Source organism: Ochlerotatus camptorhynchus, unplaced genomic scaffold (genome assembly GCF_037179485.1).
Source record: "Ochlerotatus camptorhynchus isolate MF236.1 unplaced genomic scaffold, CSIRO-AGI_Acam_v1.1 ptg000192l, whole genome shotgun sequence".
Lineage (NCBI taxonomy): Eukaryota > Metazoa > Arthropoda > Insecta > Diptera > Culicidae > Ochlerotatus > Ochlerotatus camptorhynchus.
Genome location: NW_027040682.1, coordinates 3041726 through 3059587, shown reverse-complemented (window position 1 = coordinate 3059587; position 17862 = coordinate 3041726). Strand labels below are relative to the sequence as shown.

At 42.6% G+C, this 17862-nt stretch overlaps 2 protein-coding genes across 5 annotated transcripts in view; both read right to left on the bottom strand.

Moving 5' to 3' along the window:
- Ube3a (ubiquitin protein ligase E3A) overlaps nt 1-9679 on the bottom strand; it is a 35681-nt gene extending 26002 nt beyond the window's left edge. The window contains exon 1 of the mRNA XM_065223396.1: nt 9293-9679. Coding sequence (XP_065079468.1) covers nt 9293-9333 — 41 coding nt within the window. The 5' untranslated portion in view covers nt 9334-9679. The remainder of the gene's footprint in view (nt 1-9292) is intronic.
- A 5698-nt stretch (nt 9680-15377) lies between these two features.
- Nucleotides 15378-17862, bottom strand: part of LOC135702370 (ankyrin repeat and BTB/POZ domain-containing protein 2) — a 136591-nt gene continuing 134106 nt past the window's right edge. For 2 of the 4 annotated variants that reach the window (XM_065223391.1, XM_065223393.1), the window contains exons 3-9: nt 17283-17821; nt 16989-17224; nt 16723-16928; nt 16508-16665; nt 16308-16452; nt 16056-16238; nt 15378-15981 (exon numbers count right to left, since the gene is read on the bottom strand). In XM_065223391.1, the coding sequence (XP_065079463.1) occupies nt 15733-15981; nt 16056-16238; nt 16308-16452; nt 16508-16665; nt 16723-16928; nt 16989-17224; nt 17283-17821 (1716 nt within the window). In that variant the 3' untranslated portion in view covers nt 15378-15732. Of the gene's footprint in view, nt 15982-16055; nt 16239-16307; nt 16453-16507; nt 16929-16988; nt 17225-17282; nt 17822-17862 lie in introns of all 4 variants that reach the window. The other 2 variants (XM_065223390.1, XM_065223392.1) reach the window with 1 other exon arrangement.

Sequence of the window (17862 nt, the reverse complement as noted above, 5' to 3'; positions counted from 1 at the left end):
GGAACCCTGAGTGTGAAAAGGAATCAGCGGACCTACGAAAAACTGGAACCTGGGATCGTCAGCTGCGCAGCAGGTGCGTTAAAGTCAACCCCGGTCTTTCGATCCGAGATGTGGACAGAAGGTACAACACCAACTTTCAAACGGTGCGCAACATCATTGCCAGGGAAGGATAAAGGTCTTACAAAGCCAGTAAACATCCGAACCGGCACATGAAGCAGAATTCTGTGGCCAAAAAGCGTGCAAGGCTCTTGTACGACCGTGTTTTGACGAAACACGAGGGCTGCACTTTGATCGATGACGAAACATACGTCAAACTTGATTTTAAGCAGCTTCCTGGTCAAAAGTTTTACATCGCGACTGGACGTGGAGATGTGCCTGGAAGATTCATATTCGTGTTTGCCTTCAAGTTCGCGAAAAAGGCCATGATTTAGCAAGCGATTTGCAGTTGTGTCCTGACAACGGAACCATTCGTCATGCTCGACGATGACATCTCAAGTTTACATCAAAGAATGCATGAAAAAGCGTGTATTGCTGTTCATCCGCAAGCAGGGACAAAGTCATCTTTTGGCCCGAATTGGCCAGCTGCCACTACTCCAAGGTGGTTCTGGAGTGGTATGCTGAAAACAAGATCGATTTTTTCCCCAAGCTAATGAATCCTCCGAATTGCCAGGAATTTCGACCAATCGAAAATACTGGGTAATTTCAAAGCAACGATTTCGACGAAGCGGCGGGGTAGTCAAGGACATCCAGCAAATGCAGGAAAAATCGAAGAAATGCGCTGATTCCGTGTCCGTTTCCACTGTGCGGGAGCTGATGGGCTCCATCAAGAGGAAGGTTCGAAATTTTGTTCGAACTGGAGAAATGTAACCATCTAATGCTGTAACTTTGAAGTTTCAATAAAAGTACTGGAAAGCAACCATTAATGGACTTATTAAACTTATTGAATCACGAATTACAAGTCCTTTTGGGCGTACCAATTTACTTTCAGTCAGCCTTTATCTTAAATTCTCATATAGTTTTTTTTCCTCTGTTCGGGACCTAACACCACTGCGACCAGTAATTTGATCTATTGTAGTAAATAGTCATTTAGTTAGTTCTCTGAGATTATCAAGCAGAACACAATCTTATCTTATCAATAAGGAACAATAGCTAGAGGTATTCAGAAAAAAGTCATCATATTATCATAAAGCTGGGTTTAGACAAAGCATGTCAATTGATTAACCACAGACAAACAGACATAACACATTGGATATTTCTCACTGTAAAACATCGTCGCTAAAACATTACCGCCATCTGTTGAGCACACTGTTGTGGGAAGTACGGCGTAATAGATGGCGGTAGTGTGTAAACGTCAAACGCAAGGGAATTGACTATGCCCGCCACAGGTGACGATACTGCCAACTACGATACTTTTAAATTGATCGTTAAATGATTGTTCGATGAACAACTTGCGAGTGTTATGTCTGTTTGTCTGTGGATTAACCATGCCATTCAACTGACTTAATCAACTCACTCGAATTGAAAAAAAAGTTGAACCAGGCTCAACTCTTCAAGCCAATTGAATTCAACTGAGTTGATCAATGACTTGCCTTGTCTGAACCCAACATAACTCTTTACCATTCTTGCATTTACTCAAAGGCGCTCCAATGCGCTCAAGGGATTGATTTTTGTTGGACACAGCTGGATCGAGCGGACGCACCAATCTACTCGAAGGTTAAATTTTGTCAGACGCAATTAGGAGTAACATTTATTAAGAGACGCACATACCCATTAGCAGCTTAAATGTTGCAACAACTAACAGCGTCTAGTGTCTGCGGAAATGGATTTTTATCTCAGAGGAATGTGACAACACCCAGTGGGAGCTGAATTTATAATAGTAACTTTTGCTCAACTTTCAAAAATGCAACATCAAGCATTGAACAACCACAAGTTGGCAACTCTATCTCAAATTTGAAATGAAAAACCCCCCTCAAACTACATCGAGTAATTAAGTTGTTTGAAATTAGCGAAGTCAGTCATACTTATTAATAAGTTCCTGTTATAAAGAAATATTTCCCTGAATTTGAATTAAATTCCCTGAGATTCCCCGATTTCCCAGGTCCCAAAATGAATTCCCTGATATTCTCTGATTTTCCCAAAGAGACGACACCCTGATAAGAATGCTTGCGAATCTCAAGCTCGAGTTTTGGTTTGCAGATTCACATACGAATTTATTCTTTGGTTCAATGAATGATTTTCCCAACAATGGGTGTCCCCAAAAAATTCTCTCGGAACCTGAACCTGAACTTCTATTCAAATTTACACACTGCCATATTCTGATGGAAATATTTACACTGATAACAAATCTTACTCAGAGAGTGAGTCACTGAGTGAGCTTCGCTTTTAGAAATTTCTCCATACTAATGAGTAAAAATGTAAGATTCGTTTTCAATGTCAATTGACCATTTCCAAAGCTCCTAGTTCTAGCTTTTATTTCATAGATGGCAACCAACTCCGTGATAGTCAAGCAGTTTTTCCAGTATAGGAAAAATTGTTAATTTATGAAATTGTCATCAACTTATCACTTATCTTCAAAACGGCTACTACCAGCAGGTGCACAAACATCATCTGCATTTGCTAGCACATAAATTATATGGAAAAGTGCCGTAGTTTTTGAATAATCGAGCAAAAACGGATAATCTACATGCATTGTCAGATTGAAAATTGCCTAGCCCAGACCAAGGTATGTGACCGGCTATATGTGACTACCGCAAGAAGCGGATTCCATCGGTTAAATCTGTTCCTTCATTACTTTCTCTAGCTAATAAATGTCACCCAAAGCACAGAGAACAGACATGGAGGCTCGAACAAAATTTCTCTAAAAACTTGTGTAAAGATTCCTATTTGACTTAAGCGCCACTGACGGCGACTTCCCCACTTAAAAACCATCTTTGACAACATGATGGCGCTGGCGTTGCACAAATTACACTAGACAGTAAGTGCTAGTAGCGCCAAGTGGCAATTTTCAACAGAAAATTTATCGATACTAGCGCCAAATTGGTCGAAAGTGGAAAATTTATAGAGAAAATCAGGAGATGCTCACACCACGTAACGGCGACGTTCCCACTTATTTTACACAAGTTTCTGACCGAACTTGAACGTCTGTTCTCTGTGCCCAAAGTCTGATGTTAATATTAATAAAGTATTTTCATCAGCTGTTTTATCGTTCTAGTAGACTTATGTCCAACCACTACTCGCTAGATGGGCGTCTCCATATAATAACCTCCTGGACAGCAACATCTGTCGGTGTGGAAACGGTTACGATGACATCGATCACGCAGTTTGGCAATGTACGGATAATGACGCCACCAGAGAGCGACTTTTGAATACCCTCGAGGCTCAAGGAAGACAACCCTATATTCCTATCAGAGACGTGTTGGGAACCCGTGATCTCTGCTATATGCAGTCGATTTATGTGTTTCTGCAAATTTCTAGTATAAGAAATTCATTCCTTTGTTTGTTGTCTCTCTTTATTAGTTTTTGTTTGTCTCATCGTCGCCCACTGGTCACCAAAGTCGGTCGTACATACTGGCGACAACACTCTGATTTGACAACGAAACTCCACCCCAAGCTGCTTTCGTGATCCTATCCTTCGACAATGTACCTCTTTAACCTCGGGCAAGCCGCGAGTATTCGGCCCAACTCCAACTAGACACAAAAATAAGATAATTTTGTTACTAACAACGATCAATTAATTATCGGTTCCGTGAAGCGCGATTGAGCCTTCCAAAAAACTTTGTAATCGTCAACTTCATGCATGAAGTAACATAAATTTGATAGGGGGAATGGACGTAATATTGGCCTAAAACGGATACCTGGACACTGCGGGGTCCATGGTAACGTAAAAGCGGAACAACTAGCCAACTCAGGTCGTTGCATGGCCAAGTACGCGAATTGTACCTGGTCCGGACCCTAAAAAATGGGTATCAAAAATCACCAACGAAGGTTGGGCTCGCGATTGGGCGGCCGACCCCTGCCATCAGAAAAATTAAAAGAGGCATCTCCAGGTGGGCGGACCCACCGTTACATCGAGAGCAGGTCATAGTATCCGGACTTCGAACACATCATACAAACATCTCCCACAACTACAAGGGATACGGACCATTCTATAGTAGGATCTGTGATCTATGCCGAATTCCACAAACGGTGGATCACATTATCTGACATTGTCCGAAATACGAAGCACCAAGAACGCGATGGGGGAGGTAGCTCATCGATTCTTCCGGTTCGCCTCCTAGCATCGTGCTATAAGGTACCAGGCGATAACCAGGGTAGTTGATCGATAGCTCGATGACGTCATTTCGTTGGCGTCTGCTATGGGAAATTCTCATAGCAGGCGTTGACGATGGGACGTTGTCGAGTTGTTGAATAGCAACTATCGTGCTAACTCACCGATTACCTGTCGATCTGCCAAATTTGGAAAGACGTCTGCATTGAATTGTCTCATATAATAATATTCCGCCCACTATATCACACGAAATTGCGAGTAGTTGAGTGGAATGGAGATAAGTTAAGCATTGGGTACAGGACTAAGTCTCCCCTGGGTGGTGCCAGAAGATGAGCGCAATAGAATCATCAAGTTGCCATAAGGCACGGAATGAGACTATTGCATGGCTGGGTAGTCAAAGTCTTCCATTCGTTAGTCATTTCAGGTGGATTAGAACAGGTTTAGGTTTAGGGTGGGCGTTGGCCAGATTTGGATTTTTCAGATATAATCCTAAATAGGACCTAGATTATTTAATACACTAGTAACCTCAACTTCTGTCACAATGTTTCATTGTGACTAATCAACACTTAATGGGTAAAATATCAAATTTGCGGTAAATTTGAAAAAAAAGGGAACTTGGAGTGTAGAGTGCACTGCCCACTGGACGATTCTGAAGCCTGACCAAGTGAGTGGGTTACGGGTTTATTTGATTGTACGTCATTTCCAAGTTATATATAGATACATTCATACCATTGGCATTTTGTATTTGAGATAAGACAGAGACAGGATGCGGAGGGCCCGCTTAGGGGGAGCGTAACCCATGTTATGGATTCCATTTATTAAATAGTTCAGATAGGCTGGAAATGATAGGTTCATGGTGAGAAAATGTACCATATGGTGCCCGTTCACTGATCAAAATTAGATTCAAATCGTCAGGCCCTGCCCTGGAATAAGGGAATTGACGATGATTTGTCAAGTTTCATTTTGCATTTGCATATAATTGTAAGTTTAGGTTTGCTTTTGTAATTGTAAGATAGATAGTTTGCCTCAATTGAAACATTGAGTTAAACATGACGAATCATACCTCTAAAATAGTAGTAGTTACAGTGCCGCATTATCTAACTTTTGTTTTGTTTGTTTACATATAACTAATACTAATACCTCCTTGTTTTCTCTCTAATTTGTCTACTATGTCCCACCATCACGATGAGAGATGAGCTACCGTACATGGTACACGCTCATATACACTCCCAAAATAGTATGCCGCAAGTAAGTATATCACAGAGGCAACTAAAGATCCAGAAATAAAAACCGAAAACGCTGAACGGCAGATTGGTTTACAGTGGTCGACCAGGGTGTGTGCGGATAAATTACAAAATTACAATTAGGGTAGATGTACCAGTTATGGCTGTGCGTTCTTGTTGTGGTGTGTTCCAATCATGGCCTATGGAAATCCTATATGCCATGATTGGAGCACATCATGATAGGAGCGTATAGCCGTGACTGGTACATCTACCCTACATCATTATTCCATACATCAGCTTGAATTACGTTGATCGATATTACATTTTTTTTGCTGTGCACTACACCACCGGAGCCAGCAAAGTTCAACAATCCATCGTTGCTTATGCCTTTGTTGTCGTTTGGAACCAGTTTTGCGATGTAGGTGACGATTGTGCGTATTTCTCGCGTAAATTTTGAAAAGGACCTAGCCTGAACAATACGTAAAGAGCAAATTGAAACATTGTACGTCGCGTGAATGTGGAACTTAATGAAGGCCTAAGTACTTTTTCGTAGTTTTTAGTTTTCGGATTTGAAAGATCGTCGGTTACAGTGGCCTGCTTACTGAGCAGAAAAACGCGGTCCCAGGTCCTTACATATCAAAGAGATTTATAGTAAAATCGCTTGTGTATCGTGTATTTTGCGAAACTCGTTGTTGTCGTTGGTTCCGGGTTTGAATGGATACAAAAATTTGAGCAACGGTATTATGTGATATGAGGGGCTCGGTGGCCTTAGAGCAACCGTTTTTGCTTACTGAGCAGAACATCATGAGTCTAATCTCAGGCCCATCCACAATCAAGATTCGTCAATCGTTTTATTTGTTAATATGACTACATGGTAATAACAGCAACTCGGTGATTAAAAAGGTGCTCGTCTGCCTAGTGGCAAACGTTTTTGCTTACTGAGCAGAAGACCGTGGGTTTAGTCCCAAGCTCCTTCGCTTTATATGATCGTTAGGACATTAATTCAGCTTATCGTTTACCAAAACGAACCCTGCTGCAAACCCAACCCTCTTATCCAACATCCCAGTGATTCCTCGTGGAAGTGCAGAGGTGTTCTCGGCTTCCATTAAAGCGAGTGTCATGTCAACACAATCCTTCCCATTCCTTTCTTGACCTGTGTTCGGGCGCAGCCGGCGCTGGTATTGCCTAATTCAAGATCACCAGTTTTTACACATTGAGGATGATTGCTAGTCCCAAGCATCGTCTATTGGTTCTCTGTGTAATTACAGCTGATCTGGCAATAACAGAGTAGCAACCGTGGGCGGTCAATCAAGCTCAAGCTCAAGCTCAATACGAAGCACCAAGAACGCGATGCTCTCGGTAACGATCCTACTAGAATTACAGTCCTTCTAGCTTTCCTGCGGGGAGCTGGGCTGTTCGATCTAATCTGATCACCTAACCCCCCATCACCATCACTACCATACCAGATCACACTCGGAACCTGAATCTCACAACTAACCACCCACATCAGCAACTATACAGACCAACGCAACGAAAACGGAATTCTCCAAAAAAAAAATGACCGTATGAAGACAGCCACTAAGCAACTACGGGACCCCCTTTTGGAGTCCCACCCTCTTTTCGGAGGTTCCTTCCAGGGCCACCAAATTAAAAACTCTGTTTCTGAGGCCCCACGCCCTTTTCGGAAATCCCCTCAGAGATCCAAACTATGTTGTTAGGGTAATTTCCCTCTGGAATTCCGCCAACCCAAGGCTAAAAGTCTCTTTAATAATGAAAAAAAAAAAAAAAATCGGCCTAAATGCCCCTAATTTGGGCCTATACATAAATTCAGCAATCGACTTAATTTTCAATAGCGACCAAAAATATCCATTAGTACCGTCCCAATCACATTCATCTAGATAACCTTGATAAATAGCCGATTTTTAGCGATGGGCCCAATCTTAGATCCATAGGCCAACATTAGAGTCATTTCCCCTATCTAAAAAAATATATATGCTTATTGTCATGACTATTCAAGGCCATGAAGTCTGATCACAGTGGTCACATATCACGCGGCATATTTTGATGATAAAAAAAATAGTAGACCCTAAAGAAGCCTAGTCCGAACCTGTTCCAGATGTTCCGCAGTGGCCATATCAGTAAGGAAACCAATGCCTGATTCAAAATCACGAAGCATAACGCTACACACGACACGTTCTAGTGAGAAAAGGACATTTTTTTACTATATTAGAGAGACTTCCAAAAAGGACATGTCTCCTAAAAGGCCCAACCGATTCAAGAACGTTTGAAACGGTTACAAAAGTTAAACGGAAACCAATCAATGCCAATCGACTTGTTCTTTCAAAATCATGAACTTTGTCACGTCACACATTATATTTTGAATTTCTCCAAAAGGTCCACATTCGGTGGAACCTGATTTGGTATTCCAGAGCTGTAATGAAATTCGGTCTAATTTTTGACCGCCTGGTTTTGGTTGAAAATTGATGAAATGAGAGCAATTTGATTTTGCGATCGCTAGGTCAGATACGTAAAAGGTTAAGGGGTGAACCCAACGAGATGTAACTTCACTGTTTACCTGTCTAACGTAAAAATTCGTCATCCATTCAAGCAGCGGAGGACCAAAAGAGACGTCAAATTCTCTGTGCCTCACCTGCTTACATCTCATTTGGGGTGGACCGCCTCCCACTAATCTACACTTTCTTCATGTACTTTTCAATTATCTTAACAAAATATCAGCAGTCTGCAGAACACACCTGATATCAATAGAATATTGAGTTCTTGACATTATAAGCTGGTATCCTATGGCTTCCCTTCCCTACTAACCTAACTCCTAAACTGCCCATAACAGTAAGAGCTTTGCTTGATTTCCTATTCAAATGGGTAGTAAATTCCCGTTACATTTATGACAGATCGTAGGGTTCTCCGGCTCTGTATCTTTTCAGTAAATGTTGAACTAACATTCCTTTCCTATCCCCAACATTTTCGTACTCTGTCAAATAATGGTTTATTCATGATTGCTTAATGAATTACAAACGAAACAAAGGAAAACAAAAGTTTGCAAACAGCGTAGGACGATAAGCATGGATAAGCATCAGCTAGTAGCATAGTAAACAGTTTAATCTCACTTCTTGCAATACTTACAGGTACGGGTGACTCATTGTTCAATGATTGTATCCCCAAACCAAGCACAAATCCAATACCAACTAATATCGTGGCGATGCCACTGGCAGACTGTTGAGTATTCCGATAAAACTGACCTGCTCAACTCATCCACCACCGAACCGAACCGGATGAATGAACCCCACTACCCTGAACTGAAGAACGATTTCGGTGATGGTGCTAACCCTCCCAAATAATAATAAAAAAATCACACTGAATGGAGATTCCCCATTCGCAGTCGCATAACGCTCCAAAATAGAATCACATCGCAGTGCGAGAAAAATAAAGACTATTGTTTCCGCCACGTCTGGCGCAAGCCGACGTAGTTTGCATTTTTTCCCCCCATATACTAACTAGCCACAAGAGAGATTTCCTTAGAACAAAGAACAACCGCGACGAGACGGAAGGACGAGACGACATTTCCCGCACTCCCGTCCCCTTGGTCCGCAAGACAACGGGAGTCTACGCAAAAGAGCAGAAAGACACGAAATAAAGGCATACTAATAACGCAAAAGTAAGAACCTTGAAATGATTTGCAAATATTCAGTGCGTGTGTGTGCTGCTGCTGCTGTTTACGAGGACTCGTGATTCGAGTGTGATGGACTGCATTTTGTTTTGGCCCGTCCGAGCGGACCCGACATACCTGGAATCGCCGTCAATTTTGCTCTGTTTGTCCGTGTTCATAGAACTCCGATTCCGGTCTCCAGCGGCGCCAATGCTGCTGCTCGTTCCGCGTTCTCTCGATTGAAGGGTGTCACAGATCGGGATCAATTTTCAATTTTATTTTGTTGATGCACGAGATGGAACTTTTTTCATTCCTTCCTCGCGCTGCTCGTGTTGTTCCTAGCAAGTCGCGATTTTGAAAGACGAATTCCGAGGTAAATCCGTCGAAATTTGCACTGAAAACACTTCCCACCACTAGAACACCATCGAAGTAACAGTTTACAGCTAATCGCGGTGTCCGAGAGTCACTTCTGGGCGGATTATCACGAAATTTTGGGAGGGATTGAACAAGAACTTTTTCATTAAAAAATGATGAATGTTTGGGATCGAAAATGACAGTTCGTGTTTTTTTTGCTTTTTTCCTTGAACCGGTTGATAACCGTTGCGCAGGGCCGAATGCAGGGGATGCGCGCGATTTGAACCGGTTAGAGAGAAGAGGGACCTCGAGGGGGACATTCGGGCAAGTTCAGCCCTAATAAAAAATACCATATGCAAACGATAACCCAAATCATAGAACTGTTCCACAAATGGTTTAACTGATACTCCGACGTTAAGCAAAATAACCATACATTTTTTTATTAGGGAGGATTGTTTGATCGAAATTTACGAGGAATTTCACTAGCCCGAGAAAATTCTAAGTATAAAAGAAACCACCCGTAAAAAAATCATGTAAAAATCAATAAAAAAAATTATAAAAACAATACAATACAATCATTGTCATTGTAACTATGATATTTACTGTACACAGAAAAAAAAGTTGTTGAATATTACATCCAAACTGCTGCAACCAGGTCCATCGGTTGTGTAATATAACGTTGTACGATGTACATCGATTTTGCGAACAAAAGTACATCCATTGATGTAGTATTGAATCAGCTTTTTGTTATTACATCATTATTTCATACATCAGCTTTTTTTTTTTTTTTCTTTGGTTTGTTTTTTCCGTCGATCTTGTTTTCCGTGCTGAGCACCAATGCTACCGACGTGCCAGGAAGGCAGCTCCCACACCTGGACCCTACCTATCGACCCATCAACTCATGAACCGGGGACCAACGGCTTTACTTCCCATCCGAAGGAAGGCGTGATCAGAGATGTTATGCCTCAGAACATCCCGGCGATATTACATTTTTTTGAAGTGTAGCTTGCTATCTATCATCAGAATGTTGCAGGTTTTTCCACCAAATAAAGCTTGCCCCTATTTTCAAATTTTTCATCATAAATTTTCAGTAATACCCCGTTTACATTACTATAGGCCGTCAATGGATGGCAATCGATGTCTGTCGGTGATTGGCACTAGATTGTGGAACAGAGACCGACGTTAAATAAAGGAAAGAACCGATGTCGTCCGCAAAACCAAGGAGCATGTGCGACTTTGTGATGATGGTACAGTTCCTCTGCACGCCAGCTCTCCTAATCGCTCCTTCGAGGGCTTGTTGAATAGCAAGTTCGAAAGAGAATCTCCCTGCTTCAACCCATCTAAGGTCACGAACGAGGCCGAAATCTCGTCTGCAACCCGTACACATGATTTCGAACCATCCTGCGTTGCACGAATCAGCCTAATTAGTTTCGTCGGAAAACCGTTTTCTTGCATTATCTGCCATAGCTCTTTTCTCTTTACTGAATCGTATGCTGCCTTGAAATCTATGAACAGATTATGAGTCTGCAAGTTGTATTCCCGGAACTTCTCAAGGGTTTGACGCAGGGTAAACTTTTGATCCGTCGTTGATCGACCCTCACGAAAACCAGCCTGGTATTCGCCGACGAAGGATTCCTCAAGCGGTCTCAATCTGTTGAACAGAACACGTGATAATATTTTGTACGCCGAATTCAGAAGCGTGATTCCTCTGTAATTGGCGCACTCCAGTCTGTGTCCCTTTTTGTAGAGGGGACAAACGAGACCATCCAACCAACTAGCGGGCAATTCTTCCTCCTCCCATATCTTGAGCAGTATACGGTGGATCATCTGGTGCAGCTGCTCACTTCCGTGTTTGAGAAGTTCGGCCGGGAGCTCGTCCTTCCCCACAGCCTTACTGTTTTTCAGCTCTCGTATCGCCATTTTCACCTCTTCTAGCGTTGGTGGTTCCACAGCTTGACCATCGTCGTCGATGTGTGTTCTGTTTGTAGATGCTCTCTCGTTCTCTCCGTTCAGCAACGTCTCGAAGTACTCCTTCCACCTGGCAGCCACCATCGTTTTATCTGTCAGCAGATTACCTTCACGGTCATAGCACATGGCGGGAGACGGCGCTGTCTTACTCCTCACGCCATTGACAGTTGCGTAAAACCTTCGCATATCATTCTGCTCCATACTTTCTTGCGCCTCAGCAATCACGCGTTCCTCGTACTGCCTTTTTTTCCTGCGATGCACTATGGGCAAAATGGGTCCAAAATTACCCAAAATTCAATATCTCAACAGCACGCTGAATTCTGGCCATGAAAAACAACTTTTCCGAAGAGAAATCGTCCGGGGAATCGATTGCGCGTGGTCCCATAGACCGGAGAGTCTTGTAGGTATGTGTTTTGGGCCATTTTACCCCATTTTCCCCTACTTTTTGGAGGAAATGTTTTTTCGCAGTTCTATTTTTCGTAAAACCTAAGCACTTTATGCATGGTTTTAGAATACTATGTCTTTAAACAACAGTTCATGAGATATTAGGGGTATACGGGGTACACTTTATAGGGGAGTAAGGGGTAAAAGTGAACCCTCGCTAAATTTATTTTAATTCATAAAAATGTTGAACGATGCGATTGTTTTAATGACCTTAAAGGTTGCCTGCAATAATGAGATTTTTTTTTCGAAATTTTAAGGTTAATTGGGGTTAAATAAGTTTTAATTTACTGCTATCTGTTTTAAAATAGTTTTCACTTTTTTTTGTCTGTATACAGCAAAACGATATAGTGGTTTTCAGAATTTTTTAGAAATTGGTAGTTTTGTTCCTTATCGCAACATATTAGACCCGTATTTTTTTTATTTTGTCATTAGGATGACTATTTATATATTAGGGCGGTAATAAATTTTTTTTTCGATTTTTTTTCAAAAATTTATAAAAATATTATGATATTAAAAAAAATGGATTTTGTATTAAAAAAACATTGATTGTATTTTCACTTTTACCCCTTACTCCCCTATAAAGTGTACCCCGTATTCCCCTAATATCTCATGAACTGTTGTTTGAAGACATAGTATTCTAAAACCATGCATAAAGTGCTTATGTTTTACGAAAAATCTCGCGAAAAATAGAGCTGTAAAAAAACATTTCCTCTAAAAAGTAGGGGAAAATGGGGTAAAATGGTCCAAAACACATACCTTCAAGGCTCTCCGGTTCATGGGATCACGTGTAATCGATTCCCCGGACGATTTCCCTTCGGAAAAGTTGTTTTTCATGGCCGGAATTCAGCGGGCTATTGAGGTATTGAATTTTGGGTAATTTTGGATCCATTTTTGCCCATAGTGCGATGGGTTTGTTTCTCGGCTGACCTTGCTACCCTGTACCGCTCTCTGTTCTGACGGGTACCATACACCAACATCCGCCTTCTGGCGACGTTCTTCTCCTCTGTCACTCGCTGGCACTCCTCGTTAAACCACCTCAAACGCCTCTGAGCTGTACCTATCACCGGTTGTGCTCACCGCTCCGTGGACTGCTTCCCATAGATTGTTGAGATTCTCGTTCACGTTGATTTCCGCTATCCGCTCATTCAGCTTCTGGTGGTACTCTGAAGCACCATCTACTGTCAAACGCTGGATGTTGAAACGCATCGATCTCCGGTTTCTAGAATTCGTAACGGTCGATAGACGCGCTCGAATTTTCGCGACAACGAGGTAGTGATCCGAGTCGATAACATTTACGACATCCGAGAAATGCCGACCATCCACCAACACGTGGTCGATCTGGGAGCAAGTTTCGCCATTAGGGTGTCTCCAAGTGTGCTTTCGGATATCCTTGCGTGCAAAGTGGGTGCTACTGATGGCCATATCACGAGCAGCAGCGAAGTTTATCAGCTTCAGGCCATTATCATTCGTTGCAGAGTGAAGGCTCTCTGTTCCAATGATTGGGCGAAAGAATTCCTCTCTTCCGACCTGCGCGTTTGCATCTCCGATGACAATCTTCACGCCGTGTTTAGGGCACTCCATAGGTTTTAGCCAGGCTTTCATAAAACGCGTCCTTCACGTCATCGGATTTATCGTTAGTCGGTGCGTAGATGTTGATCAGGCTGTAATTGAAGAATTTGCCATGAATCCTCAAAACACAAATGCGCTCGCTAACCGGTTTCCACCGCATAACCCGCTTCATCTGTTTCCCAATCACTACGAAACTTTTATTTGAACGATGTGTTGGCGATAGGATCTACCGCCCTGAATTCACGTTCTCCAGATCTAAGCCACCGTACTTCTTGAATAGAAGCCACAATCACATTCACCTTTTGCAGTTCACGGGCCAGAAGGCCCACTCGTCCAGGTTCATTTAACGTTCTGACATTCCAAGAACCGAGTTTCCATTCATTGTCCTTATTTCGTTGCCGTTGGGTCAGTTGCCGAAAATTCCGTTCGTTTTTTCTTCTTCTTACTTCATTTTTCTGAGTACTTTTATAATTCAGTATGCTACCGTACCAGGGTCGCGATACCTACATCGTGTTGATGGGGCGGCCATCTTAGGTTTAGTTGACACGATTCAACATTTCTTGTTTCAGCCGCTCGATGCCAGACAGACGCTGTTTGAGCCGCACCTCCTGGTGGACAGACGCTCGGGTTATTGCGTAGATGGGGCTGCCATCTTGGATTCAGCTGACACAATTCAGCATTTCTTTTTCAGCCGCTGGATCCCAGACAGACGCTGTTCGAGCCGCACCTCCTGGTCAACAGACGCTCGACGATTCGCACCTCCTCAGCCTTGCTATCATCACGATATGGGTTAATCGTGATGACATTGCCCACACCCCGCTACCAGCAATTATATGGGCATATACTGGCTGTCATCATCCGACACGTGGAAGCGTGAGGTAGGAGCTTGTAAAGACCAGAGCTATGTTGGATACTCTTTCCCCTGTGGTCCTCACCATTTTGGGGTGCTGAAAGATGATATTTATTTGAAAAATGGCTGTAAAACATACAAGGCTCAGAAGACAACAATTTTAGGATAGGATGACTTGCAAAGGCTTTAGATTAGATGATTAGATCGATTGTTTACATTTCCATATTGAATAGCCATGAACAGCCATTCATCATGGATACAAAAATGTAGTGTTGGTAGAGGAAACTTGCTCCACGCTTTACCAATGTTCGGACCACCTCTGATAGCGATGGCTTTGCTTCCACCTCGTTAGTCTGCCCAGAGAAGCAAATGACGTTCGATAGAATTATTTACATCATCGTTTTGAATGATTTGCGTTAAGGGGCTGAACCAATATCAAATGCATTTCAATTTAAGTACCATTTTGCAGAGAGAATGACACATTCCAACTGAAGACCCTATCCCTTTTCATAACAATGTCATCCTGTATTGGAGAGGAAAATCATCAATTAAAAAAAAACATCATACGGTGCAGTTATCATTCGAAAAGGCGATTTCGATGTTTTGATTTGAATGGTCTGAGGTTTCATTCGAACATAGGACGGTGGTTTGGCACAATGTATGGGAGCGAGCTGTCAACGAATAGATTTAGTGTCAACGATCAAAAATGTAAATCTTACTTTAAAAATTGAGATGAATGTCTACGGGATCGATAAAAATATCGTTGTGCTCTGAAAACGAAGCTATATCAGATGATGTATGATGATGCTTTTGCTTACATTTTAACACTGACGCACCGGTTCATTGTATTGCGTGCGGCCTAATTTTTCTGGTTTGCTAGGGGCTTCACTATGACACTGCCTGTGAGAGTCTATAAAATAACCTACGGGATCTACTCTCGGCTTCTGCTCCTATTTGATTATATCGCTAAAATCCTTATTCCCTGGAAATAGATCCCATAACCTCATAAGCATTTCTTTCAAATAAAAAAATATCATATTGTGTGAATAATGGGGAATGTTTATTGTGTTATGATAGGTTCCAAAGATAAAACTGTTCAATGTTGTATGTAAATGTATGTAAAATGTACCTAGCATTAGATTTTAAAATACAGCAATTGCTTTGTATAATTCAGCTTCTTAGTCTAATGTTGTTATTGTTTAACAGAAATGTACAGTTTTTTTTAAATGGATTTTTGTTATATAAATATCGCTCGAACATACTTCTAAATGGCTAATCAACTGTTAAAGTTGCACATATACATATTAGCAAGTTTACGTAGATATTACACAAAACTTTGACATTGTTAGTCATAATAGTTAAAAACAGTTAGAAAAATCAACTACATAAAAATTTATTTAGCTTTATTATTGGACGGTGGCCTCATTGCATTGACCGCAAGGGGTGGAGCCGCATTGGCCCCATTTCGGCGGGCTTTGATCCGAACCTGCAACGTGGTAAGCAGTCCATTCAGCACGTCATGGTTCGGTATCTTCTTGGCGAATAGTAGCCGCTTGACCGAATCGTCGTATGTCAGTAGGGCGACCATATTCTGCAGCAGGAAACCCTGGCAGTACTCCATCAGTTTTTGGGCGTTGTAGACCTATTGGTGGAGGTGGGTTTTCGAGTGTGAATTAGGTTATGCTACTGCTATTGAAGCTCAACGAGCCTACATACCTTAGCGTGGATGTACATTGCCACTACGTTATCGATGTCGATCATCTCGGCACAGCGAGCCTCGGTGTAGCGAAGAAGACCCTCGAGTTGGAAGAAGCTGGCCGCTGCCATCAGCTCCAGCACGTCTCCGCTAGCTACGTCCAGGCTGTTGCAACCTCCACTATACAAGAATTGCATAACCAACTGGAAAGAATATAGCATTGGATCATTTTTATGACGAATTCGATTTCATGTCTTGCATTAACAACATACCTCGAATATATGGTAGCGGATGTCGTTGATCTGAACAGTTGGCGTACCGGTGCCTTCGTTCAACTTGGAGCTCAACATGCTCTGCAGACGCGGCGAAGCGGTCACCAGAACAATCTTGTGCCCATAGAAGATGCGATTCTCGACTCTGTAAACAAATTTGATTAGTATTTCTGCCAATAGGTTCGATCATTCTGAATTACCTAAATGTCACATCACTAAGCTCTGGGTTGTTGACGAACTTGGGATCAATCCTGGATCCATTTGACGGCAGCAATACGGGTTCTTTGATTGCCTTTATCGGTTCCCAGCCAAAGCAGGTGCTAAAGATGTCTGCCAACAGTAGGGTTGTTCCTTCCTTCTGTGAAGTTAAGTTAATTAAAAACTGAGATTTTCTGAACAATTTGACGTAAAGTACCTTGCTGTAGCGGAAAATGTTAAACAGTAGAGGCAGACATTCCGTCACGAACTGTTGACTGTAGTCATCTGGACAGACTTGCAGGAAGTCTTGCAGAAGCTGATCAATAACTGCGTCCAGCCGAAGTTCGTGGGCAGCTGCCAAGGCGTGCATCCAACAGTGAAGGGTCCACGGAACTCCAAGTGCGCGCAACTCAATCGTTATATCTAGAGTGATTTTGAGGTTAACATCAAATTGGCAAGATCCTGGACCTAAGCAGATCTTACCTAGATGGTTATTCTCAGCACTATGATACATGGCCTCTTGAAGACTTTTGATTTGCGTTTTGTTCAAAGTTGGTGGAGTCTCCGTCTGTCGATCCAACTGAGTGCGGCTCGTACTATCACCTTCGGCAAGCATCTCCTCCAGCGAGAGTACTTCACGACTTCCTGGAGCTAACGGATGTGATAGCAGTTTCCTTAGTGACACCCGCTGTCCGTGGGCAGCAGCAACGGAGATAGCACTGTTTTAAAAAAGCGAAATTAGAACGACTTCACCTTTGGAAGAGTTTGCGAACCTACCTGTAACAACCCCGTTGGGCACTGCCTGAGAAGCTCAGTGAATCCTTCAGCTGCGTAGATAGGAAGGCATGTGCTCCGTGAGCTAAGAGCAACGAAACGACTTCCACAACGCCGCCACCACTGGCAACCTGCAGAGGGGTCAGTGTGCACTTATCCTCGCTCAGGCGGGCACCTCCCTCTACGTGGGCACCTCGTTCCAGCAGCGTTCGGAGAGCTTGGTAGTTTCCTTTACAGGCAGCGAATGTAACTGCTGTCCAATGCTGCGTTTCCGGATGAATTGCCGGGCAATTTGGATATCCCACGGATGGAACTTCTATATTTGGATCGGCACCAGCATCCAGCAGCGTTTGAATGGCACCATCATCGTTACGGACCGCAGCGATCATCAGTGCTGTCAAACCCTGATGGTTTAGCGTGTCGTATCGGGTTGTTGGTGGAACCAACGACAGTGCTTGGATAAGCAGTTCAGCACGGCCGGTTAGCATCAAACGGAAGGCCAGAGCGTAGGTTGCACGACGTCCACATTCACTGGAGTCCTCCTGAAAAAAGCCAAATAAGTTAGAATTGAATTCAAGAACCA